This window comes from Acanthisitta chloris, unplaced genomic scaffold, assembly GCF_000695815.1.
Source record: "Acanthisitta chloris isolate BGI_N310 unplaced genomic scaffold, ASM69581v1 scaffold9899, whole genome shotgun sequence".
NCBI lineage: Eukaryota > Metazoa > Chordata > Aves > Passeriformes > Acanthisittidae > Acanthisitta > Acanthisitta chloris.
The window spans coordinates 28,530-55,681 of NW_008693092.1; the positions used below are offsets into that span (position 1 = coordinate 28,530).

The 27,152-nt window shown below is 42.9% G+C and overlaps 1 protein-coding gene across 1 annotated transcript in view; it reads right to left on the reverse strand.

The window, feature by feature from the left end:
• The window catches only part of TMC2 (transmembrane channel-like 2), a 31,122-nt gene extending 9,675 nt beyond the window's left edge, over positions 1–21,447 (reverse strand). Inside the window, exons 1-15 of the mRNA XM_009082944.1 lie at positions 21,402–21,447; positions 21,042–21,089; positions 18,817–19,159; positions 17,975–18,124; positions 15,741–15,831; positions 14,746–14,827; positions 14,345–14,451; positions 12,552–12,650; positions 9,153–9,295; positions 7,513–7,660; positions 6,886–7,074; positions 5,235–5,414; positions 4,278–4,430; positions 2,801–2,929; positions 815–882 (exon numbers count right to left, since the gene is read on the reverse strand). Of these exons, the coding sequence (XP_009081192.1) occupies positions 815–882; positions 2,801–2,929; positions 4,278–4,430; positions 5,235–5,414; positions 6,886–7,074; positions 7,513–7,660; positions 9,153–9,295; positions 12,552–12,650; positions 14,345–14,451; positions 14,746–14,827; positions 15,741–15,831; positions 17,975–18,124; positions 18,817–19,159; positions 21,042–21,089; positions 21,402–21,447 (1,976 nt within the window). The remainder of the gene's footprint in view (positions 1–814; positions 883–2,800; positions 2,930–4,277; positions 4,431–5,234; positions 5,415–6,885; positions 7,075–7,512; positions 7,661–9,152; positions 9,296–12,551; positions 12,651–14,344; positions 14,452–14,745; positions 14,828–15,740; positions 15,832–17,974; positions 18,125–18,816; positions 19,160–21,041; positions 21,090–21,401) is intronic.
• Positions 21,448–27,152: the final 5,705 nt, after the last annotated feature.

A 27,152-nucleotide genomic window follows, 5' to 3' on the forward strand; every position in this document is an offset into this window, starting at 1 on the left:
ATCTCTCCATGGTTGCAAAGAAAGATTTTCAGTTTGTGACAAAAATCACTTGGAGGTAGCTTGGAAAATGTCAGGTGAGTGTAACTAGCAGGGAAAGACCCTCTTAAATCCACAAAGGTGTTGTAGAAGGGTAATAGGCAGAAATTATCAGTCCATGGCAAAAGGAACATTCTTCTCAGAGTACGTATGGGTGCTTTGTGCTATTGCCTGTTGTCTCTGATTGCCCCAGCCCTGGCAGTGCTCAAAGCCAGGTTGGATAAAGCCTTGAGCAACCTGGTCTAGTGGGGAGGTGTCCCTGCACATGGCAGGGGAGTGGGGACTAGCTGATCTGTAAGGTCCATTCCAGCCCCTAAAATTCTATGATTCTGTGATTCTATGCTACCACAGAAGGGCAGAGCAGCTCCCATTTGCCCTCCCTTGGGGCAGTTTTGTGACATGCTGTTCCTATCCAACTGCTCTAGTTGTCTCCGTGCCTACTCTTGCATTGATGTATAACCTTGTGTGCAACCCCAAACCCTTTCTGCGCTCTTCCTCCAGCACATGGACCATCTTAATACAATTATAGCACTGGGATAAAAGACCTTATAAAAGTGAGTGTGGGGCAGTGGTTGCATGGCTGAACTCTGTTTCAGTTATGCCACTCCTCTTGGATGAGTAAGCTAGCATTTTTCAATTTTCACTTCTGTAGTCAAGCACAGAAAGCCAAACAATCAGAAAAACTGGAACCCAAAGGTTGTTCCAGTTGGCTTGGAAGCTTTGTAACTCCACTGACAGGTTTTCTAAATAAGGAAGGAAAAAAAAGAAGAAATCTTACCAAATCATTCCTTGGTTGAAAATCAAACCCAAAACATTGCCGCTGATGTCAAACTCTGCATAGGATGGCTGTGTGGGGAAAGAAAGGAGAGTATATTGTTGCTAGAGGTATCTGCTATTGTTTTCTGCTGGGCATATGATGCTTTTTTAAAGCTGGTAAGAAGGGATTTCTGGGCGAGCTCTCACTGTGTACATGCTGCTTGAATGACCAGCAGCAGTGTGGTGAAAGCAAAATTGGAGATACCGCGCTGTGGGCTGCTGCTTCTCTCTTGGCTTGCTGAAAATTGGACACATACACGGAGGTGCTTAGAGCTGCTCTGTGTTTAACTCTTCCTGCTAATACATCACCAGCTGCAAGCAAAGGAGCCATGACACGGGACTAGGTTTAAACTCTAGTTGGTGTGTCTGGCTATGGACTTACAGTTCCACTCTGGTAAAATATTGAACATTTAAATGGTGATAATGATGTGCGGGAGGGCAAATTCTATGCCAGGTGTATCCATGTCCCTAGGTCCAAGCTGATGAAGAACAGAAATAGAGGCAAAGTGGAATATACAACCTGATGGGTATTTGGTGATATTTTACTATATCCTAGCTGATAATTAAAATACTGCTTATATGGAGCAACCTGTCTGAGGTGGGGGCTAATGGTGGCAGGCTGTTTTAATCTATTGACAATATTTGTTGTTTCATAAATTATTATTCTGCTAGATTTGCCTATGATGAAGCTACTGTTTCTTCTACATATATCTGCTTTTGAGCACACAAAACTCAGATGTTTTTTGGCAGATGAAACTATGTGTAAAGATTTTACTTTTGCATTTTCTTAAAAAAGCACACTTTATTATTATTTCTTTTTAACGGCAATGTAGAGAACAGAATTCTAAGAAATTATGGGTGATGCCCTCGTATCTTTGAAGCATCTTGTATGGTATGTCTGTTTTTCATGCCATTTGCATTTACTTAATATTATCAGCAATTCATACAGGTGAGGTTAAGATGTTTGTCTTTTATGATGAAAACTCAAGAGCAGCCAGTCAGTCTTGCTTAGCTAACTGCTCACAGATTTGGGAAGGGATGGGTGTAAACATTGTTTTCTCTTTTTCTTTTCATTCTGGTCCATTTCTACTTCAAATCTGAGCTAGAGGTTAATATTAGCTTCTTTTTCCCATGAAAATAAAGACAACTTTCAGTGTCAGCTGTCCACTGCCTTGAGTACTCCTGTGTGAGAAAGCTGCATTAAACAAGAAACTTACTATCAACATTAGAAAAAACACATGTAAAATTATGCTTGCGCCCATGGCTAGGTTGGGTTAGATGGCTGTTACTAAACCATCTTTGCACAAGCAAATGTCCTCTGCCTCCCCCAGGAGAAATGCAAAGAGCTCCACAAGCAGCAAAATGCCTATTGTACCCCACCTTCACCAAACCCCTGTAGACACCTTTAAAGCCCTTCTCTTGTCCAGACCCCTTCTGGAAACCCTCCCAATATGACAGCTAGGCAGTCAGTGTTCTGCTATACTTGTAATCTTGATAGGTATTTCCATCTCTGTTTGAATCTACCTGATTTTGTCACCTTTAATGTGAAACAATGGACATTTCCCCCACCACAGCAGCAAATAAAGCATGTTACTGCCAGCAGGTAGGGCAGTGAACAGGAAGATCTGGGGGTTTGAGAAGAGCTATAGAAGGCCCCAAAGGTTTGGGATAATAACAACTGATTGAATATCAGATTAATTTTTTTTTAAAACTCAGCTTCATGTTTTAAAGCCCTGAGATGAGGAAGAGAACTGCATTTTTTTTTTAGAGCTCTTTCTAGGATGGAACTGATTGATCCAGAAAAGTGATGCAGAGGCTATGTACATCAAGTAAGTTATAAGACAAGACCAGAGGACCACTGCAAGCATTCCAAATCAATTCATTTGTAGCATTTGACCAAACGGTCCTGAATTACTTACATCTTCTCAGCTATAAAATACTGACTTACAAATCCAGCCTCTAGGTCCCAGCACCAACAGTAATTCACAAATCTGACAAAGCAAGCTCGGATGAAATCTCCCACCAGAATGGTTATGAAGGTCACCAGGATATCGGACACAGTGAGCCTCACAATCTCCTGCAATTTAAAAGAAGGGAAAAACCCATTTAGCCCCTGTAATTTCAGTAGCACATTCAGGACTGTATTTTCTATTAAGCCATTTGTCTTTATATGACAGTAACCTTCAGAAAAGCATGCCATGAGCAACCTCCCTGCCTGTTTTCAAACATTCAGCCGTGCCCAAGCTTTAGCTCTGTGCTTGGGATCTACGAGCTCTGTTACAGCTATTAGACCTGATAGTTGCTGCTGGCGTTATTGACTGCACTGTATGCTGTGGCAGCACATAAAATAGGAGCAGAATGGTAATGCTGCAATAATGCTGGTGTAAAATATACATACATGAGAGTAATTTTGATTGTGCATAACTCTGGTATGGCTCAGCTCTGTGACCTTCACATGGACTCCTGAGGAAATTACTCAGTTGTAAACAAAAGATGTCAGTAAGCGTAGAGAAGCTAGATGTGCAAGACAAGAAAGGTAAAACTGGGCAGAAGTAAGGCTCATAGGATGGAGATAACTTGTGCCCCAAGGATTCAGAAGGAAAAGCACTTACAAGAAAAGGTTTAAAAATATGAAGGGGAAACCCCAAGGATCTGGAAGATGACAGCTCAGCTGCACTGAGAATCAGCCCCTTCTGAGGAGCAACCCTGCCTGGTCTTTTCCCACTTGACTGAAAACCACTCGGCTGGTGAAGACCCATTGAGTGTGCAGAGGAATGCATAGCCTCTTAGCTTGGCAATCCCTAACTTTCTATGTCAACTGCTAAAAGATAACTTTTACTTTTTAAGTTGTGCATAGTCTGGCTGCAGAACTTCTTGGTGCAAGATCAACATTTCAGGGTGGATTTGTGTGGTGAAACCCTGCATGCCTTTCAGGGGGGTTACTTTTGCCTAATTCTGCTTTCATCCCATGGCCTCACAATGCATTATGGATTTGGACCTGTCTGGAGTTCTCTTGAGGCACATCCTCTGGCTGGATTTTACTTCTGCACCAAAACCTGTCTGTAACGTGAATGAAGTTCAGCAAAAAGTGTAGAAGATAGGTTTGCTTCAAAGATATGGTCATGATCTGAACAAGAACACGATGCAGGCATGACTGCAGACTACCCAGCTTTTTGTGCTCTTCATGCCATGTGCTGCAGAGCTGTGTGTGCCCTGGGTGCTTCCAGCTGGGGATTTCACCACTACAGGTGAGAACCATGGACAAGGACTTGCATTGCCTTAGTGCTGCTATATGAGAGTGGGAAAAAGCTGTCGTTTATGAGGAAAACTTCAAGCCTGGAAATGCTAAAGACATCAACAAGAAAAACAAAAAAATGAACCACCCCAAACCAGCCCAGAGACTTGCTACATAACAAATTTCTTACAATGCCAACAGTTGTCTCCCAGCAGGGTCCCCTGGGGACGTCTGCGGGGTCAAGGGGAGGTGGGGTGACAGTGCTGTCATTCCCTGCAGATGAGTTGTAGTAGTTAAGCAGTGTCCAGTGCGTGATGTTCTTTATCTCATCCTCTTCTGCCAGCTGCAATGAAAAGACCCCCAGACAATACCATCAGAAAATAGAGGTCCCACAGAATGTGTCTGGAGAAACACAAGGCATTGGGCTCCCCACTCCTCCTTACCAGTTACCACTCATCATATAAGTAAGTATCTGCTTACAACAGAGTTACAGTGCTGGCAATAGCACAGAAACTCCTTCCCTTTTGCCAGGAGCAGGGGAGCAGCAGTGCTTCCAGACTGAGGGGAGGTTGGGACTCCATGAGTTTTGGGGAACTGGCAACCTGCTCCCTGCACGTAGAGGAGTCAGACTTCCTTCAAGAGCCTTCACCCAGTCCTCCTTCCTCACATGCTTCATAATTTTTCAGGGCAAACCACCTCAATTCCTCTAATTCTTCTCAGCTTAAAACAGAGTAATTTTTTTCTGAGGATCAGTTAGACGTTTATCCTTTCCTGCAGTTATCTGCCCACAACACGCTAGCAGGATAATGTTAAAGAGGGGAGGCAGGGGAAGAGGATTATAAACTATATCCTCAGGGTCTACATTAATAGAAATTGCAAACAGTGAGAGATGGAGAAAAAAATCACCCTAACATGCTGTGATTATAGGACACAATAACCATGCTCTTTTCAGTGCTAAAGAGAAGCTGGGGACCCTCTGCTTGGTGAGTCTCCCCAGGGCACTGCAGCCAATGCTCAAGAGGACTGGGCACAGAAGCAGTACCTGCTGCAAAGGGGGGTGATTTTCCCTGCTGGAGTAGGGACAGGGTGCACTTGCCCTTGATGCTGAAAAATGCTAGTGGATGTGGTTTTTTGGTTCAACTCTTACTTTTTCATTGACATCATCCATCAAGGCCAACAAAAATGTGTAGAGGTTCCCAAGGAAGAGTGCAAAGATCCTCCCCAGCTGCCACTTCAGTCCAATGCGGGGATGGTAATTTTCTAGCGCAGCAATGGTTTCAAACAGCGGAGGGCAAAACATGCCCAGCAAGGACATCACAATTTCAACCTGCCACATGAGAAAAACGAGATAACTGCTAATAGTAACAACAGTGGCTATCTTTCTTTGAGCAGAGCAGGGGCTGCTGGTTGGATATTTCTGTAGGATTTATAAAGGGGAAGGAGTCAAAGCGAACTCAGCTTCAGGCTTTGCTTAGTGGCACAGCATCAGACTTCAGGGCTTGGTTGCATGACTTGCTTTTGCAGGAGCACTTTTGCTGTTATCTCAAAGGGATGAGCTCTGAAGAATTTGTTCCCTGTCAGTCCAGACTCATGAATATTTAGGTTCCTCAAGTACCTTGTAGTACTGCTTGCATCAGCTCCGAGGTTCTTATTTTAGTTTCGGAGGAAGCGCAAGACTCGGCTTGTGTGCATAATTAGTCAATGCTAATGTTTATTTTCCACATTCAGCACCTTTGCTTTTGTAATAGGCATTTACAGATTTGAATTGAAGCACATCAATGACTCAGTTTTGCAGCTCAAGAAAATATGTCTTAGTGGTATCTTTGCTCCTCTTTGTCATGTGAGATGCTAAGCTGTGATCAATGAGGTCATTGGTCAGTCAGTGTTAGCTCAGGCATGACTTGCAGGCTCTGTTTTTTTACATCTCTACGGTGTCTATTGGCCTGCAGAGGACTGTGTCTGTACAGGTGCTGGCAGGCTCTTACCCACAGGTCTCTTCTTTGTGCTTTTCTTTCCAGGAGAGAGAACAGTACCCAGAACTGTATGTATCCAGATCTCATGTTATCACCAGAAAAGTGTCAGACATAAAATTTTTTATTTAATAGGATTTTCTTTTTCTTTGGGAAAAATTCACTGTAACAAATCATAACATTTTGTGAGAAAGTGCTGTCTTGCTATAGTTTTCTGAGGAAATTATGAAAATGCATAGCTTTTAATTTAATTTGGCTTTGACATATAAATACATGATAATGCAGTATATATTGAAATTAAACCTTTCTGTAGGTTGAAAACTTTTGTGTGTGTGTGAAGAGCTTCAAGATTTAAACTTCTCATTCCAAAGTTAGACAGAGAAAAATTTTGACAACTGAAATTTTTCTGCAGATTCTAAAATCTTATTCTCATAATTCAAGATGGCTGATAAAGATTTGAGTTTAGAGTTATGTCTGATCATGGACATTTCTAACACTCAGAGAGCATTCTAGTACAACAGAGGTTGTAAATGTTAACTTGCAACTTGATTCTTAAGATGTTTGGTGTTTTAAGTGCTGAAAAGCCATTGACTTTTATTGTGACTTTTTGTAAGAGTATTTTCCCCTCTGCAGTTGTTAATTTGCCCTAGAAACTCTCAGTGAAATCAATGTGCCTCTCAGCTGAAACAAGTGCAAAGGTACTGAAAGGGACTCCTGTGCCCTGCTAGGGAAACCCTCTGCCCTGGATGTTGTCCTCAAGCTGTGGCAATGATTATGATGTCCAAGGCATATTATCCCAGAAGAAAACTGGAAGCAAAGTTCCCTTACCTCATTTCTTTCATACCACCCAACATTTTGCATTTTGGAAAACGTCTGGGAGCGTTTCACCACGAAATAAATGAGATAACCACTCCCGCACAAGCAGCATATGATGAGGACGTTGGCCAAGACCCGCAGGAATCTCCTCAGGTGAATGTTCTCATCCTTGTTGCTTTCCTGCTCATCTACAATAGACTCCTGAAAAAACAGGAATGCTCAAAGAATTGGAATGAATGTTTTTCAGCACCAAGCATAAGGCGACATCAGTCGTTTTTTCACTCTAACAAATGCAATCCCATGCTATTCTGGCTATATTCAACTTGGTAGTTTGTGTTAAATTCAGTCTAAGCTTCATATGGACATTCTGCTTTGAATGAAAGACATCAGATGGCAAAGAGCATGACATGTCCTAGGGGAACATGGTGGGGGAACTGTACTCTAAAATGACAAAATTTTTTTTTGAAGTCCTAACAAAGGGAGTTAAGGAGACCAGAGCACATAAGCTGGAGCTGCCCTGGAACAACTCCATATCCTATTCATATGGAGAGATCCTGTGCAGGTAGTCAGATTTCCCCTTAAATCTCTACCATGGTTGGCACTGGGAACATCCCCAGAAGCAATGCTGGTTAGATTTACCTTGAAGCTGGTGGTGATGGATGCAAACTTGTTGTCTGCTGTCTCTGCATTGCCAATGAGGTAGTCCCAGCTGGTGAACATTTTCCAGCTGAAAGTGAAGTTGTCATCCTCACCATCTCCTGTACTTTCATTGGCGTTGCGTGCCATCCTGCATAAGGACACATGCAGTGACAAGGTCAGACATTGTTTCGCAGAGCCATCACTTCTCCTTCAGCTTTGCAAAAGAGTGCAGGTGGCTTGGGATTGCTGGTGGGTAAGATGGAGTGAGATGAGCATTCTTGGGGTTTGGGAGTGACTAACATGTGCCATTGGACTCTAGGTTTAAGGAGGACTGAACTGTCAAATGGTACCTTCTGGGCTATACAAGTCTTGTATTAAAAGCAGTAATCTAGGGAAAAAAACTAGCATAGGTGATTAAAGAGGTTAAAGAATTGCTTCTACCAGCTAGTGCACAAAGAAACTATATTTACTGTGCTTTTGGGTCCTAGGCTACAGTATATGATGCTGACTACCTTCAGCTAGTTAAATTTAGTCAGAAACTCCTGGTACTGTCCAATATATCCATTGCAGCACAAAGTTTTAGTAAGACTTCACTTGCTGCACAATGTTGGAGCCAAAGAGCTTGCAGCAAGTCATACAGGGAGAGAAAAAGGATTATTCTTGTTAATCAGCATAGGAGCAGATATGGCTTCTGCTCTTTCCTCTCTATTATTTGATCCTTGAAATCCTTCTGTAAGTCCCACTAGAGTTCCTAGCACCAGTTCCTCAAGGAAGACGAGACAACAGATCCTGCAATTTCATGGCAAATGTACAGCAAATCCCCATGTCCCACTTCAGCCAAGGGCTCAAGAGGCTCTTTCTGATGCATGGCAATAGGGCCTGTTTCAGCAGTGATACAGCTCCGTGGGCTTATTCTCTCTTCCAAAGAAAGGAGGACCTTTGCATGGTATGTCCTTCAGGTGAGAGAGGGGGTTTAATTTTTTTTATTTTTGACTTTGCAGAGACCATCTCAGCAGTGACAACTGCTTTGGCTCCATGCTTAGTGCCCTGTGGTTGCTGCAGAAGCCTCATTGGTGCTTGGGGAGAGTTCACAAGGGCCACAGAGATTGTGGTCTATTTTAAACTCCACTGTTTGATTTGGGGACACCTCAAAAGCAGTCTGGTAGCATTTGGCTCTTTTTCTGTACCCTTTGCAACATCTGTGTGACCCACATTGGCTTTCAGGAATGTTTGTTTAGTAAAGAAAGAATGGCAAAGCAGCCTTTGAAATTTACTGCAAGTAAAATCCTTCGTGTACAAAATCTACCTATTTGCTGCCTCCGTAGTAATGTGGAGGAAGGGATAAAGAGATACAGAGAGGAGAAGGAAGGTGTCTGGAGTAGGAGGTGGGAGGATTCACAACACTGCACATGAGTACATGGACGAGGCAGGGCAGTGCCCACGTCCACTCAGCCCACCAGAGCCAGGGTGGTGGATGAAGAGGCTGAGTGCATGGAAACAGCAGATACACTTCCCCCATGCTCCCCCAGCCACCCAGCCAAGGCCGGACCAAGTCGTGAGCTGTGCCCATGGAGGGGGAGCCCATCTACAAGACACATCTGCATGGTTTTTGTAGAGAGGGCAATGTGAGCTGTACTTACGATCTTATAACAACCATCAAGCTGTAGCCAAATATGCTGATCCCAACCATGAAATATGCCATTGGCAGCCTGTATTTTAACCAGCCAATTGTCCTCTGGTTGCCGTAGTAGCCATAAAAGAGTGCCGAGTATTTGATGTAGCCCTGGAGGAAAAGCAAAAGCAGTTCCATGTGAGCTGTGCAGTTCTTCTGCAGGAAAGAGGTTTCTAGTGAAAACTGAAGATTTAAACCAAGGAAGATCAACTTGGAAAAAAGTTTAGTGTCTCATTCTTGTCTGTCTGCTGCCCTGTCACCTTTGAGAGCCTTCTTCTTAAGAGTTTATCTTCCTAAGAGAGGGAAGATGAGGGAGAGCATGCCAGAGGATAGTGGCTTAAAACTAAAATGTAGTTCTAATCCATATCTGTTCCAGCCCTCTCAGAAAAACATCCTTATTGCTCTTTGTGGCTGTATCCCACCTGCTTGTCTAATCCAATATCAAACACTTGGATCTTGTAGAAATGCTGTAGCAAAGGGTTTTCTCACCATGATGCAAAACTTTTCCTTTCGGGTAGGGGGCAGCTGATGTTTGGTACCTTGCAGATTTAGTTCCTTTTACTGGCTGCCACCTGCAGAGTGAATCTAACTAAAGAGTAAAATCAAAGCATTGCTTTCCTGTGGAAAGGAGAGTTCAGACACAATATCAACCATGTTATCTGAAGGAGATCTATTTTCTGCTGTACAAACTGTTGGGCATTCAATGTGTGCAGTTCTCTTAATATGCATTAGCAGTCTTTTTTCCTACTTTTCTGTCATATCTCATACAAGTTGATACGTATTGTTGCATATTGTACATCTCTATTTTTTGCCTGTTGTCTTTCAGCTCATAAGTTAAATGTAGTTAATCAGTCTGGCCATGATACTTGTGCAAGCTTCCTTCTGATCAATCCTTTGGAAAGACCAAAACTGAGGCATAACTTGAAGCTTGTATCAGAGGCTGTGTAAAGGATGTTGTTCAGAGACACTGAATGGTTTACATGGGAAGGGACCTCTGGAGGCCATCTAGTCAAGCCCCCTGCTCAAACAGAGTCAATTGCAAAATTAAGTGTTATGGCTCAGGGCTGCATCCAGCTGAGATTTGAAAATGTCCAAGGATGGAGATCCCACAACCTTTTTGTGCCTCTCTTTCAGTATTTGACCACCATTTAATCAAGTAGACTAAGCTCCCTCAAAGTGATAGTTTTTCATTCCTAACCTAAAAAAAAGCTTTGGTATCTCTGGGTGCCACATTAGCTGTGTGTTTGTCCTGCACAAAATTCAGCATCACTGGTACAGGACCACTCTGCACGTGTTTCTGCCAGTGCTGCTGATCCACTGGGGGAACCCAGCAAGTCCATGGCTGGCACAGCACAGCTATGTGGGGCTCATAGCCTGTTACATAAAATGTCTGCTAGGGAGGTGTGGTAAAAAGCCCCTTGTAAAATATAATGTCCCTGGAAGGTGCTAGTGAAGTTTGTTTCTCATGTTGTAATTCCAAACATTTGTCTTTTTGATTCATTAAACGCTGGGACCGAAAGATTAATTTCTCTGCTCACATCATCCAGTATATTCTTTAAACTCCATTTGTGAGACATGGTGTCTGGTGTCCAAGTGGGATTTATTCCTTTCTACTCCTTTAGAAATCCATGATGTGGCCTCCTTGCTGCCAAAGCATACATTTCCCCAGCTCCTCTCCCGTTAAAGGTATTTTTCAGGATCACTGTATTGACTCTTCATTTTATGCCTGCTCTGAAATATATTTCTCCATTGCACCTCTCCTGTGGAGTATGATAGAATAAGCATCTATTAATTTTCAAAGGGCAAGACTCTGCAAAGGGCTTCATTTGACATCATCTGGCTGCAAAGGCTATTGGTGTACATTGTTGCCCCATAGCTGGAGATGGTTTGTCAAGTTTGCATGATTGCTCCCTGATGGCAGGCAGTAAGGGAATGGGTACAGAATAGGGATCTGTATGGCAGAGGAGTTCAGAGGATCGAGACCTCAGTGATAGCAGGGGAATGCAGATGTATGTACCAAGCCAGAGGCAGGAGGCTGGCAGGTCATGGGAGCCAGCCCTTCATGCAAGGGTACAGCCTCAACCAGAGGCAAATTTCCTTACTGATATGTCTGTTATGGTCTCCCAGAAAAAAACAGGAGCTGCAGTTCAGCAATACTCCTTCAGGTTTTCAGGGTTTTTTTGTTTCTTTGGTTTTTTTGGGGTTTTACTTTGCCTTTTTTTTTTCCTCCTGGATGAATGAGTTTAAATGCTGCTTCTGGTATTTTTACAGTGCACTGCTCAAATGGGCTTTTAATTCAGGGCAATGCTATTAAAAATGTCCCTAATTCACCTTTGAATTGAAGTGGCAAGTGGTTGAAAGTGCTGGGAGAGCAAGAGCTTAAAGGATTCTCATCAGAAAATAAGAGGTCAATGAAGGCCTGGCCCTGGCAGATTTCTGGACACAGCAGTATTTGAAGCCTTATTAATAAATTAATTTAAATAATCTGGTTTACAATAGAGTAGTTGTTGGGTTGGGTTTTTTAGCTAGGGAAAATGCAGTGGGATGTATTACAGAAGGACTGGGTCCCATGCTTGTAATATGTGGGCCACTGCCAACAAGCATTAAAAAAATGTTTCCAGAAGTAGCAACTTCGAAAGTCAGATCCCAAGGTATTGGTCACAGCAGAACCTCTTCACACCCTGCACACACAAGTTTTTGGGCTGTCCTCTAAAACCACTCAGTCCCTCTGGCCTAAATCGTCAAAGGCAAAGAGTAACTGGGGTGGGAGGTGAATTGGTGTTGCAGCCAAGCACTTACAGGCAAACTCAGGCTTTCCCTTTGGATGCAAGTCCTAAATTTTGGTTCCTGCTTCAGGCTCATATAAATATTTCAGGGGAACAGGGAGGGCAAGGACATGGGGAGCAATCCCCTTCCCAAGGCTATGAGCAGGTTCAGTGGTCTGGCAAGGTGCTCCCTGCCCATGAAGGTGGTCCACAACTTGAACTCACCTTCTGTCTGCCTGGTTTTGAGCAGCTCCTGCCTTTGACCTGTGTGCAGGCTGCCTTTCAAGTGGGAAGCAAAATGGCTTTTGTGTATACGTGCACACACGTGTGTGACATACAGCAGCCAGCATATTTGTATATGGAGCAGTTCAAATCTGTATGTAGGTGTCTGCATATATGCATGATGTTTTGGCCAGAAATCTCTGGCCATCCACAAAGATTTTGCTGCAAAGACAGGTGTTTTCTTCTTCTGTACTTCCTGAAGAAATAGGTACATTGCTGGTTTATCATGGAGCAAATTCATCCTTTGTGGCACCAGTAACCTCTGCAGGGTTTCAGGAGGTATTCAACTGGTCTTTTATGATTAACACTCATGTGCTTACCTCAAAGTCCCAAAGAACTGAAAAATCCATAGCTGTTTCTTGTTCATCCCGGGGTACAGTTTTCCTTGGCATGCTCCCATATGGCATTCCCATCAGGACCTGGAGAACATTAGTAACAGTGATGAATGTAGAGAATAACACACTAAACAGTTTTTTACGTTTTTTTTTTCCTTAATGAGTTGCTTTTGGCTGGTTATCCTTTTTTTTTGCTGATTTTAATTTATATTTTATTTCTTAATACCAAAGCAGCAGTTTAAAATATTTAAAATCAATTTCACCCGAATAACCAGGGGACTTCCCTTTCCCTGGTCACATTCATTGCACAGGAAATATTTTGCTGAGGAACTGTATCCCTCAATGAAAAGCTTCAGTTGGAATGTCCTTAGTTTAGTAAGAAGTTCTTTGTTTGAACTTCATGGGTCTAATGCAATAAAGGGATTAGCTTCATCTGTTTATGCAGAGCTCCTCCTCTGAGGGAAGTTAAGAGCACTGGGTCAAGCTTGCAGTATATTTTGTATTATACAGTCTTGAATAGGAAAATGGTCTCAAGGTGAGGTGAAAGGCAATTAGGTTTGGGCAAAAAAGCGTACGACAAAAAGATGCAAAGAACAGTTTTCATGGCACAGCCCATCCTGATGGCACCATGCAAAACAGGTCTTGCAGCCAGTCCAGCAGCTGTTGAAGTCCAGACAGAGAACATCAAGGCCTATGGAGAGTTAATAATATATTTACACGCTGACTCTGACTGCCTATACCGAAATAGCTCATTAGCATTCATAGCCTGGAAAGGTCCTAACACACAATCTATCACTTATTTTTTAGGGCTATCTAATTAAATTCAAAATAATTTATGATTAAATGTTTATTGCCCAGCTACTCTCCATATCGAAACAGCTCAGGAGGCAATGAGTAACACTATGCATACTTTAGAGATGAAAGCTTCTACCGTATGCATAGTTTCTAACCAAACACATTTATATTGTTCAGTGCTAATGGTTATGTGTCTTTATCCTGGGAGGAAACGGAGCTTTCCCTTTCAATACTGTGAGCAAGCACATTAAGGAGAACAAAAGTATGGTCCTCAGGAGAGACTCTGTGCTTCATTTTTGCTCCATAAAACTCTGCATTGAACAGAACAGATGCCACTGTCTGTGGATTGCACAGCCTTTAAATACTGCACTGAGTAATTTAGCCAGAGCTGTAATGGCAGCATTAAAAAATTCTTCAATAAACGATCATATAGAGTTGGCTATGTGATCCTTTTCCTTCTCCAAGAAGAGCGAGAAATAGAAAAACTAAAAATAAAACTATTGCTTGTGAATCATCTGAATTGCAAGTGTGGAAAAGGGTTATTTCCCAAGAAAACGCTGGCAATGTGCTGGGAAATTGTTTGTCTCTTCCCTCAATGGCTCCTCCTGCAGGGCCCTGCTATGGCTGCTGCCCTGTGGCCATGGCCCTGGGAGAGCCCAAAATGTGGGGTTCTTAATTACTTTCAGAGCACAGACCATTTATTATGCCTAGGATTGATATGTCATGTTTTTCACTTTAGACAAAATTTAAAACTAGCCTTAAAGTAGGTTTTTGAGCTCCTGTTTCAGCTGCTGGGTGGGCAGGATCTTTGATAGCACTTTAGGTCCTTTGATATTTGGCCCCTATGTCAGTAAGTCTTTGTAAATAATCACCCTCATACATTTGACTTTTCTAAAGCTACGCCTGTTCTGTTTGTGCTATCCCTCTCATGCTTGTGTCAAGCAACAGGCAAGATATTACTGAAAGGAAAATTAAGCACTTACCTCTGGAATTACAACCAGTCCAAATATTAACCCAAAAAGGACAAGATTTACTCCATACATCCACCGCAGAAATATGAAGTAAGAAGCAACTGAGGAGCCAAAGTGACCTTAAAGCAGGAGACATTTCATGGTTAGGAGTTTAGGAGGGTTAAACTGTCCTTGGCAACACCTGGATCCCTCTACCCTCAGGTTTCCTCCACATGGCCCATGACCCTCCCAACAGTCCCCACAACTGATGGAGACAGCAACTCCTGGAGCAGCCCAGGGTCCGTGTTCCTTGTTTGTAATTGATGCTCAGGGTGAGTGAAGACTGGAGACCAGGGAGCTGGAACATTGTTTGGATAAAGGCAAAGCTGTCTTATAAAATGCCTCACTGCCCCCACACAGCAACTTCCACTTACTCTCCACTTCCTTTATCTTCATCTCCCACGGTATACACTGGGTTTTAAAATTTTCAAAGTCTCTCTTAAATTTCACCCATTTCTGAAATAAGACAACATCACAGTGAGCAGAGAGGTGTGAAGAGAGAGGCTGTTTCCTCTGCAGTGCTTTCTAATGTCAGGATCTGGTAGCATGGCTAGGAGTAGTGTAAAGTCCAAAGCAAGAACTCTGGTCTGTGTCTGATCTTTAGGACTGTTTCAGAAATTCCCCTCAATCCAAAAGCCCTCCAAGTGTTCAGTTTCATTATATGAGTTTTAAACATTCCAGGCTTCTGGAAAGTTGCAGTTGTGCTATGAGTTACCATATTATATAGGGATGGAAAATTCAGACCTGGCTCTGTATTGAAAGAATTGCTTCAGAACCAACTCTATTTAAAACAACATTTAATTTGATAAAATACTGAGCTTGAATCCTTCCTCATCAGACCAGCATCTAAACTCCCATTGATTTAATCATCTCAAGCCTGGCTGTTTTGCACTTCTCAATATAATCTCCATGACAACATGCAACTTGGCTACCAACTTCAGTCTTAAAACACAGCAATCTTTCTCCCTGTTATCTCCTCATCACCAGGGAAGATGAAATTTTACAGGAGTGCATGGGGTAGCGCAAGCATTTGGCACAGCCTCCCTCCCCTGTAGGGATGCCTCATCTCACAGGTCAAGATTTTGTGAGACTGTAACCAGAAAGCTGTGGCTTTCTCTGCTCCTGCAACCCCTCCCTTGCTTCAGGAAAGGCCACAATTAGATTCAGGCTGGGGTAAATTTTCCCTTGTTCTTTCGGCAACAGTCCTAGATTAAGCTGGCTGATATTTTTTTGAATGTGGACAGGAAGGGTTTTTTTTTTTTAAATTTCCTAGTGCCTCTTTTGCCAAATAGAGGTTAATAAACCCAAAAATGTGCTGAATACATAGCTGAGTATCCAAGCCTTTCCCTGACATCACTGTAGGACTTACCTTTGCCATCATCATCTTATATGCGTACAATTTTTTGCCCTTCCCTTTTCCCAGAGTTCCTTCAAACTTCTCTACAAAAGCTTGTGCCTCCCTAATTGGAAAATAAACAAAGAGATTATTAAAACAGCAAAGGCATATTTAGCTTTTCTCCTCTGCCTGCACCAGTGGCATAGCAGCTGCACTTGTGTGAAGGTGAGGGGTTGATCTCCCTCCACACCCTGCACTGCATATGGGGTTCTGGCTGCTACCTGCTGGTGGTGTTGCTGTGCCATGTACAACTTGCAAGCACACCTGTGACTATCTAGCAGGTCCCCAAAGCACTCATGTTCATGAAGAGATGTGCCCCAAATCTTGTTCCACACTTCTCCATAGATGTAAACCATAAGATGTAAGCCTCTCCTTACAGAGCTCTCCTCACCTTGCATGCTTGTTATGACTTCTCTCGCCTGATGCGTTGGTCAAGAAGAAAATACCATTGGCCTTTTAGTGAAATAAATGCCAAGAGGATGCAGAATTTCCCTCCTTGAACACCTCCCTGGATAAATATCAGAGATGTGCAATTGGCCCACAGGATAATCTCAGTGCCAGGGGAATGAGTGTATGCTAGTTAGGACTAAAATCAAGCTGCAAAATGAAGTTAGTTTTAGAATAGGATTTCTAAGGGAAATATAGATAAAGTAATCTATGTAGGTGCTGTTAGAGTATGCTGAGTTTGTAAATAAAATGATATCACATATTGATGTTGCTAATGCATCATGAAAACAGATTAAATTTCAGGACCTGGGAGGTTCTTTGCAATTCTAAGCCTGTGGTAGAAATAGTGGGCTATTTCAGCCCATAAACTTGGGGAAATGACCTGTGACTTCATTTGAAAACCTAAAGTGAGATTTCTAAGTCTTGCACATTCTCTTTTTCTCTCTTTGTGTTCTATGTTCTTCACCTGTGCAATGTGGCTAATCATTTCTTGTCTCAGGGTTGAGTTTGTGCAGCCAAAATAACTAATGAATGGACAGCATGCTGAGAGTCTTTCTGGAGAGCCCTGCACAACCAATGCAACAGTTCTGCTAAGGTTCGTTAGCAGGTAGTAATGATTGCCATGGTTCAGGAATAAGATGAAAGGATGGAGGTATGTTATCAAACATGATTCTAGGTAGAATTTTAGCCAGAATCCTACACCAAAGGGAAAAATATGTCAGAAATAATACTGCTCTGCTCTTTTCTTCTTTTCTTGCAGAACTTTGGAATTTTAGGGCCATAATAATTTATTTGTAATGAGCTCAGTCTCATAGCATGTATGTGAGATAGAAAAGCTGCTTTAATACAGATCTTTACTCAGATTTTCAGAAATAATTGGCAGAGTCCATGACTCCTGGTTTCAACAGAAGCAGATCTTGGATTTCAGGGTGTAAAAGAGAGAAGCAGAGACACGCAGTGACTGCTAACCTTCACAGCCCAGTCAGTGCAGCTCTGAGCAACCTCTCGGCAAACACAGACCAGAGGCATCACCACTCCCCATAGGACTATGCTTGCTTTGCAATGCTATTTCAAAATCTCTCCTGGTAGAAAGGGGTTTCAGAAGATTTTTAACCAATAGAGCTGGGATTTGACTTATTGTCTTGACATGGCAATGGTTTGTTATGAGCCATTCCCTGTTGACCTATGGGTTTTGATTTCTCTGGTCTGCACTGCACATCTTCCTCCCATTGCCCTGCACTAAGGGGTCTCTGCTGCTGCCCACGTTGTTCCCACATTCAGCAGGGGCTATGTGGCAGTATTAGCTTTCCTTCATAAACCTCAGCAAATAATGCAGCATTTTTTTCCAAGCAGCCCTGTCTCAGGACTGTGCAGTAACATGGCACTTTGCTGCTCTGATTTCTGTCTGACAACACACATGAATAAGAAAACTAGGGTAGGGAGTTTACTTTAACAAGTAGCCTGACAGTAGTGAGTCATTTGGTTTTAAATACAAGGGTAGAATGACCTGGCCATGGGTATCAGTTGAACAGATTTGCACTTTGTCTGTTCTTTGGTTACAGAGGCTGAAAATCAGGTTCCACATTTTAACTCTGGGCATTTAAACCCAGACAGGCCGGCCAGGCTCTGCTGATCACTTTTTCTGAGACTTGTGGTGTTACAGAAGCAGCAGCAAATATGCAATTCCAAGGAAAGACAAAGTGCATCTGACAACAGCCAGCAAAGACCCCAGGGATGAGAGTTTTCAGTTTGATGGGTACCTGAGCACTGCGAGCTTCTTCGCCATCCTCCAGGGCTTGTTCCTCATGGTGGAAATCAGTTTTTTCTTTTGCTCCACCTGCTCCATCAGCATCGCAAGCTCTTCCTCTGGCAGCGACTCATCATCAGATGAGTTGCAAGAAGCAGAAGTACTGGGAGAGGCACAAAATAAAGGACATAGAATAGAAAAACTCACAGGAGGTAGAACGAAGGTCTTGCTGTGGATAGGCACAGTGCCTCTGGCCCTGGGGATCCCACTCTGATGTGGGCACAGTGCCTCACCATCCCCTGGCTTGGTGTGATGCCAGTGTGGTCCCTTTGCACTCAGAACAAGGCTGTTTCCAGCAAGAATAACGAGGAGGGAACTGTGCCCCACCCAGTGTCATGCTTTGGACCCTACTTCAGCTATGCCTAGGGCTACAGCTGGCCCTGGAGAAAAGTTTTTTGATGCCTTCAGAACAAAATGGGAGATGTGGAGGGAAGCAGGGGACTGGGACAAAAGAGATTTGGAAGAGAAAGAGACTTAAAAGCATGCGGGATCCATTTTAACCTGCATGTTTCCACAGACCAAAGAAAAAAGAAAAGAGTGCTTTTCTACCCTCAGCTGTAGGCACTAGGACTCCATTACATGCCTAGATCTGATCCTGGCTGAGAAATGATAATGAATTGGAAACAGTTTGGTTGTGTGGCATTTTACACTGTTCTCCACTGTTGTGTCTCTTTGGGTAGAGCAGGACCTTGTTCGCAGTCTATTGGTTTTGCTGTTCTGATCCATACGCCACTGGCATGTCAACATTGCTGCCAGTCTGACACAAGGCACCATAGTCGCAGATTGTTTAAATACCTGTTTTTCCTGTCTTTCTTCTGTTTGTTCTCCTCCTCCTTTATGTTCTTGGTTGTTTTCTTTTCTTTGTTTCCTGATTCCTTTTGATCTTCTTTGGGAGCCTTTTTGCCTCTCTCTCTGTGCCGGCTTCCTTCCACTCTTGCCTTTTTTCCATATCTGTTTTTCCTTTGGTAGTGTCTTCTCCTAGAAGTTCTGTTTTGTTGGCTACAGCTGTCTTCCTCTTTACTCTCATCTTCTTCTTTGTCTTCTTTGTTTTTCTCTTGCTTTGTGTTTTGAAGTCTGCTTGCTTTTCCAGTTTGCCTGCGGGGTTGTTTGTTAGGTGTCTTGTCCTTTACTTCATCTTCTGCAAGATACATAAGAACAATTATTTTGGGAAATCCATGCTGGCAAAATAGGGATTCATCAGAAAAGTGCAGGCAGCCAGAATACCTGATGCAAACCCTAGCGAAGACAAAGATCAGATGCCTGTTGTTCTTGGTGGGCTTTGTGCTATGCCCCATCCAAGAACCACATCCAGCTCTTTGGTTATGCAACTCCCATTTAAGATAGTGCTGTTCATTTAGCACATCAGTGACTCGTATGTGACCATAAGAAAATTGGAAATCAGTTACAAATGCAAAAGCCCATCCATCAGAGAGCACAGACAGATATCCTCCCGACCCGTAAACACACCAGAACAAAGCAAACAGAAATTGCAGTCTGTTGCACAGTGTGTAGTTTGCTTGTTGATGCAATGTCCTTGAAAGATGTTTACTTTTCAAGGCTGGAGATGGAGTCCTTCTATTTATAGAGAGAAAAGGTACAGCATAGGCAGCATCTGGTTTTGTTTCTCTGAGTATTCCTTTATATTGGAAGGTCTATATTCAGAGAAGGAAAAATGCAGATAGTCTCTGAGGCATATTTAATTCTTACTGGCATTGCAAGCTAAAAACCTCTTTTGTCCAGAAGTCAGAAGTGCTTCCAGTTGGAAGGATTGAAATGGAGCATGATTTAATTGCAGAATATTATGGAAAGGGCAAAAGACCATTCAAAACCCCCAAGTCACTCTATCTCTTTTACCATGAAGTACATTAAAATCAATAGAAAGTTTTCCAGAGTATATTTGCTTCTAATTTTGGTGCCTTTTTTTTTCCCTAGGAGTGGAGAAATTGTAATGGAGTGGGATCCAGAGTGAAAAATTAGAAGCCTAAAAGATGATGAAAATAGAAACAAAATTGAGTATTTGCACTTTTGGTTTGGTGAAAAGTTAGAAATTGATAACAAGCAAATAGTTTCTGCTTGTTAGGGGTACAAAAATAGTAGGTGATGGTTGTCACACTTGACACTGGAAATGATGAGTTTTCAACTCGTTTCTCAGGAGCCATTAGGCAGGTTTCTGTTTCTATGTAATGGTCTGTCTCAGCAGAATTTTGGTCAGTCATAGGACCACCTACCCTCTTTGGGAAAATGTTCATTTTGGGCAGCCTGCTATTATGGTTTTAATTTTCAAACTGAAAAATATTAGGTTAAATATGAAGCATTAATTTGTTACTTTTATCTTATAGCTTATTTTTACCTGTATGGAAAAGGTGGATATGATTTTTTAAAAAGATTAAATCCCTGTCATTTGCTAATTATTTTCTCATACTTAGTGGATAATACAGACACAGTTGTGAACCATTTTTGCAGTAGCAGCTACAGTTTACACCACATATCCCGTGCTGTTACAATCTTACCTCTTAGCTATCTCTATTTATACTATACATGCAGGGTTAAAGGTGTTTTTAATCCTGTCATGGGCTCTTCCTGATTTCTCTCACAGCCATCAGTCTGCCTCCAATCCATTTTGATTTTTTTCTTCTTGTGGCCATGATTAATCAAGATCCCAGCAAGGTCTAAGCAAGCATTACAGAGAGGGCAAGCAGGACCTTGGTGCAGTGCAAAGCAGTCCCAGCCCTACACAGGACAGTGCTTTACTGCAGTGCCTGGTTTACTAGGAATTCCCAAGGGACATGGGCTCTAACAGCCTCCTGCTCTGGGACCGTGGATGAGAGGGGACAGACTGCTTAAGAATGCTGGTTTACATACCACTATTATAAGACAAACCATAAAGGAAAAACCTGCTTGCTTGCAAGTAGGTCATGAAACGGTTCATGTTGTAGAGCAAGTCACAAGCCAGAGAGAAAAAGAAAAGATATCACCTCTTGTATTTCAAACAAGACCCCATTTGTTAATCTCTACATTACCTTCACTCTCTGTGTCACTTTGAACTTCTCCGTCAAACTCTATTCCAGCTGCAAGACAAAGAACGAAGAATAATTGCATTTGCTCCTGGGATTTACACATGTTATGCTTTACATAGCTAGCCCTTAAGTTCCAGCTGAGCTTGGCAGAATGTCCCTTATTGATTATACATTATAGGCTTTTCCTACAGCCATGCTCTTAATATTTACTTTGGTCTGGCAGATTGACAAAATTCCCTGCACAAGCAAACTGAAATTGTATGATCTTTGAGAGATGCAAAACGGTGTGCTTGGAAAGTCCCAAGATATTTAGTCAAGCATTTGGCAGCACCCAGACTGAAATGATCTCATAGTGATACCAACCATCTTCCAGCATGACCTGTAAAGCACATTTCTTTTTCTTCCCCATGGCAGACTTCTGTCTTTTGCACAGATACCGTAGCTGCTATGCTGTGCATGCACACCCCAATCATGCACAGGTTACTCTCTCTTCCAGTGCCCATGTGCTTGTCTCCTTGGCATTGCAGACAGATGGGCGCGTCCAGCTGTCAGTGATCTCTCGTTCACGAGCCATGTGGGCAGGGAAGGGTAGGAGAGGCAAGGAAAACCTGGACTCTGCCTCAGCCCACCCAAACACTTTCCCTTCTGCTCCCTTCCCTGTGAAAAAAAGCACCTGTCGGCGTTACATTGCATTTCATTATTTAAACATGAAGGAAAGCCCTTTGGTGGGTACTTGGTGGTGTCGTATGAAACACAGACACAAGTCACGTCTGGTTCTATCAGAAGCATGTGGCTGGAGGCTTTGAAAGGATCAATTTTCTTAATGCCATATTCTTTACGGACTTGCGTCAATCTGTGTGACCCTGTTAGTCATTCTCCTGTGCCTTATTAAACCTCTCAGTCAGTGTCCCCTGGGGTATGGCTGTGGGTCACCTTTTGTCCTCCATGCGTGTCCCTTGTAGGGGACTCAGGAGCTAATAGATGCAGGAAGGAGTCAGGAGTCAGGATACCAGGATCTCTCTTTCCTTTGCTCCTCTATTCTGTGTGACCTTTGCATACTCATTGCACTTGCTGGTAAAATAGGATAGATTTTCCTTCCAGGTGCTCTGAGGCTTAATTAATTAATGTGAGACCCTCATTTGGAAGGTCCTTTAGTACCACAAAGTATTGTATTGCATGCTGCATCTTGCAGACTTTCAGTGGGCCAAGAATAGGTTTGTATGAGCAATCTCCACTATAAAACCTGCAGCGTCTGCCTCAGCTGTAGCTTCCTCAGAGAGCTTCTGAGCGTTCATCCTCAGTGCAGGGTGTCTCTTGCAGGCATGTGGATTGTGCAAGAATGTTTTCCCAAAAGGAGAACTTACCCTTGCACCATCTATGAAAGATGCTGCAGACTGCTGGCTTGCACAGGTGTCCTTTGGGGGACCTAGCATGGTGACAGTATGCAAAGATTTTTTTCCAAGGGTTAGCGGAGAGAGTCTTAATTCTCTCCTTCCCTCCCAAAAGAGAAGAATGTTGTGGAGAGCAACTTGAGGCTGCTGCCACCATCGACTCTTGCAGTCAACTTCTGCTCTAGGTATGATGCAGTGCCTGAGGAGGTGCCAACTTGAACAGGAGGCTTTCTGCTGCTTTTTGCTCACTGAATTTTGGTCCAAGAGCGCATTTCAAGAGCTTTAAGTCCAATCCCATGGATTGTTTGATCTGCCTTTGACTTTAGCTCAGATCCCCTGAGCTTAATACATAATACATGGTATATGCCCATACATTATTAACAACTCTAACCCTACAAGTTCATTGCACGGGGCATTTTCACTGTGTGTTCCCCACACTGCTGGGCCTGACTGTGTCCGGACACAGTGATAACGCTTTCTGAATGTCTTCCCAGTGAACGAGTTTCACCTATATGTTGACGTGGTTTGTTTCAAATGTGATCGCTAGGTCGTTGAATTAATACTGCTTCAGGCAAAAAGGAGAAATTCACAGTTGCTGAAGGCTACAGGAACAGATTTTCTGCAGGCTACTTCAGTTGCCTCATCCCCAAGCACCTCTTTCCCAAGCAGAGAACCGAGGGACCTAACTTTGCTAGTTAAATGAAGTTAGGTTTCTGGAGGATTATGTGGCAGGAGGCAAAAGCGGTGTGGATGCTCTTCACCACCCCTTCCCAATACTGTTCTCAGTTATAGCACTGCTTCTGCCTCATAGAATCACAGAATGGTTTGGGTAGGGAATGACCTTTGAAAGGTCGTCTAGTCCAAGCCCCTGCAATGAACTGGGACATCTTCAACTAGATCAGGTTTCTCAGAGCCCTGTCCAACCCAAGCTTGAATATTTCCAGGAATGGAGTTAATTTCCAGAAATTAACTCTATCCTAGACAGAATCAGTGCAGGCATCCACCACCTCTCCAGGTAACCTGTTCAAGTGCTTTACCACCCTTATTGTAAAAAGCTTCTTCCTTATGCCCAATTTAAATTGACCCTATTTTGGTTTAAAAGCATTACCCCTTGTCCTTTCATGACACCTTTCTTTCTCACGAAGGCATACTCAGATGCTTTTTACATGCTCAAGGTATGCTGATATGAGCATCTCAAAGCCAGAGTTGAGTGTCCAGCTTTCTACCCTGCTGCATTCACCCATAATCTGCACTGGAGCTGTGGCAGCTGCAGCCTCCAAACCTGTTTGTGCCACTTGACATACCCCATAGGTCCCAAGCACAAGATTTTGAAACATGTTGTGGACAGCAAATTCATTTTACTACCAAAATATGTGGCCACCTAATACCTCTGTCTCCTGCTCTGAGTTGAAACACGTGTCCTTTGATTTTATAATCTGTTCATTGTGATGTTTCCGTGGCAGTCACAGAGGCCCTAGGCATCCCTTGCCACATGGGGAGCAAGATTGTCCTGCACCCCCTCACAGGGTGGGTGATAGCTGAGTGGTGTCAGCATATGGGACAGAGCAGAAACAGTAGCTGTTTTGTACAGTGCTCATGAAGCAACACGTAAGTATGGCTGAATGTGTTTGCAATAAGCTCTGCATAGATATTGCTTCTCTCCCTCTGTACCTATGATATCAAAGGTAGTAAGACTGGCCATGATAAAACTGTACTCTCACAGGCTGGGTGGCAGCATTTCACCCATGCATAGCTGGGGATCATTACCTTTTACACTTCCAACTCGTTTGGACTCCATCCCATGGAGGAAGGTGCATAATGCCTGGCAATTATTTCTTAATGAAGAGTGTTATTAAAGTGGCTGCCCCAAGGGCTTACCCTTAAGGAGAAAACCCTACATTACCTTTCCAACCTGGCATATGGTGCAACAGAACCTTTGAATATGATATGACGCTCCCTTTGCCTTAGAGTCTCAAGAAAAATAAATAACCTACCCCAGCTGATGCTGTCTTGCTCCTCCAGTAGTGATGGTCTGCCTGAAGCTGATGCTCAGCCACACAAGCATGATGAGAAATCTTGGGGTCTTTTTTCCTCATGATGCATGTCCTTGGGTGGACATGTGGCAGACTTGCAGAGCCACCATCACTTTTGAGGTGGACAAGGCAGTGCTAAGGAGTGTGATGCAGTAGAAGACTGGGTAGCAGAGCTTGGGGAAGTGTGGTATTCAGTGCAACAAAGTGGTGTCATGTAAGCTGAGACCAAAATAAGTGTGGTTAGGCCAAACCACAGATTTGCCAGCCCTGTTTGCCTTGTTTTTTTGGTAAATGCTTAGAGATCTGTAATTTCCCATCAGAATCAGGCTGGTGGAGATCTCACCGTACCCCTGTGCTGGTTTTGCCTGTGTAATACTGTGTAGTTTGTGGACACTGAACAGTGTTGGTTCAAAAAGAATTTTTAAAGAAAAGAAGATATTGTTTAGATGCAACATGGAATTATTCATGGGAAAAATTGAGATACTCGACAAAATGCTGTATTTGAAGTAAGAAAAATGTACTTAATTTCACATCCTTTAGACACCTAGCTCTGATGGTAGAAAGTGCTTATTAAAGAAAAAATATACACAAAAAAAAGACCCAAGCATGGCAGGCCTGGGAGAGCAATAAGACATCTCTTGGGCTGTGAGAGAGGTGACACACAAGGACTTTCTTTCACATGTCTCTATGTCTGCGTCAAACGGAAGACAGATCCATGCAGGGCTGACCAGAGCTTGCCTAGCCATAGAATGGGGAAAATGCTTCCATTCTTCAGTACCAAGCATGCTGACATTCTCATCTTATAAGCCTGGTTTTCCTGAGAGGATAAAGTGTCTTGCAAGGTTTAGGATTTTTTAGGATTATGGGTGGGGTGGGGTGGGATTAATGGCTGAGTCTTTTACCTCTGAGATATTCCACACAAGGTGTGAATAAGTAGTGCACAACCACGAATCCAGCTATTACTTATGTGAATATCAGACACAGAGTGTGAGCAATTTATGGAGTTGCAGCACTAATGTTTTGTCCTATACTATTTAGTATTTTTCTCCTCATGCTGGTGATGACTAACACTATACGATTTGGCAGTGCTGAGTTTTAACATGAGGACATTGGGCATCTCACACACTTCCAATTGTTAAATAAAAAGCAGTTGTGTTGTGGAGAGAGGGTAACTGAATCCTGGAATCACATACAACATACTTGTAAATGCTTAATGAGCTAGTGTTTCTCTCTTTCTTGCCTTCTGATTAACATAGGTCTTTAGCTAATTAATCCATGGATTACATTTATTCAATATTCATCTCATCTATAAGTAATCTTTACTTGATAGGGGGTTTGAGCAATAATATTACCTGATCTGTGTGTGGATATTTTGATGAGGGCCTAAAACTTGCAAATTGCTGGAGCCAAATTTAATTATATATCTGATAGAGACATTTAAAAGTTAGAGATCACTTCCAAACACTGACTCAGTCCTTTTGTATTGACTCTTAAAGAAAACTAAATTATTTTAAAAAAACCCCCACCATAATAATGTTTTCCAGGGTCTCTCAGGTATGTTTCATAAAACTGTATTCATCTCAGCTGTGATCCAGCCTGACTTTTGACCGTATCTGAGTTTAACTTGGCAAAACCAATTTTTTTATTAAGTCATGGAAATACAGCATAGGCTACATGTTAACCTGAGCACGTATCTATGCAGAGGTCATCCTTGCCCTCATGTAATCTCTGCAATGCTATGGTTTTAATCTGTACTTTGGTACAAGGGTTTCGAGTGACCTTTGACAGAGCAGCACGAAAATGCTCAGAAAGAGCAGGATTTCTGGAAAAGAAATTTCTCAGCTCTTTTCAGACTCCGATAATAACCCTCTGGCTCCCATGCAGAATGGTAGGCCTAGACTGTGGCTGGAGTTAGCAAAACAATGCCAAATACATGGTCCTATGCTGTTTGTGCAGGGTGGGCATTAGTTACTTGTAAGGATGATGCAGTCCCACTAGAAGAAATTGTGCAAGACTAATCCTCTGGAGTGGGGATGCTCAACTCAGTGCCTTGCCATCTTGTTTTTTGCCCATGGAAATAACCTTTGTCTGCATAATCCCAATCCAGGGTAGAGAGCACAGGGGCCTTGGAGGCAGAATTATTGCTTTATTATTACTTTCCTGTTGTTATTTCATAGTGTTCTCTCTTTGGCTTTCACTTACCTCATGTCTCAAGGCACAGCTGGGAATTTCCTGTGAAGGAGCACAACAAGCTCTGTACATGCTGTTAGTCTGTGTTTTAGCTGAAGAACAATTACTGCCAGAGAGCTGCTAATTCAGGTGCCCTGTCAGGAAGAATTAAACCAAAACAGGGGGAGGATGTGCACTGGCAGGTCCTAGAGATGTGCCAGCTCAGAGAGTTATCTCTGAACATCAGATGAATCATAGGACACAGCCCCTCAGTCTTCCACAGTCTTTCACTGATACTTATTGTGTAGAGGAGCCAGTAAGAATTATTTGATTTTCTTTAAAGGTGCCTATATCACCCAGATGTGGAAGAATAGAGCACTCCATTAGCCCCAGCCTTGTGGGAAACATTGCAATTATTAAGACCCTTGACTAAGGCAAAACACAAGCCCAAATCTGCCAGCTCATTGCACTGCCATGTGCACCAACTCCACGACTCAGGCTAAGCACTAAGCACATGGTTG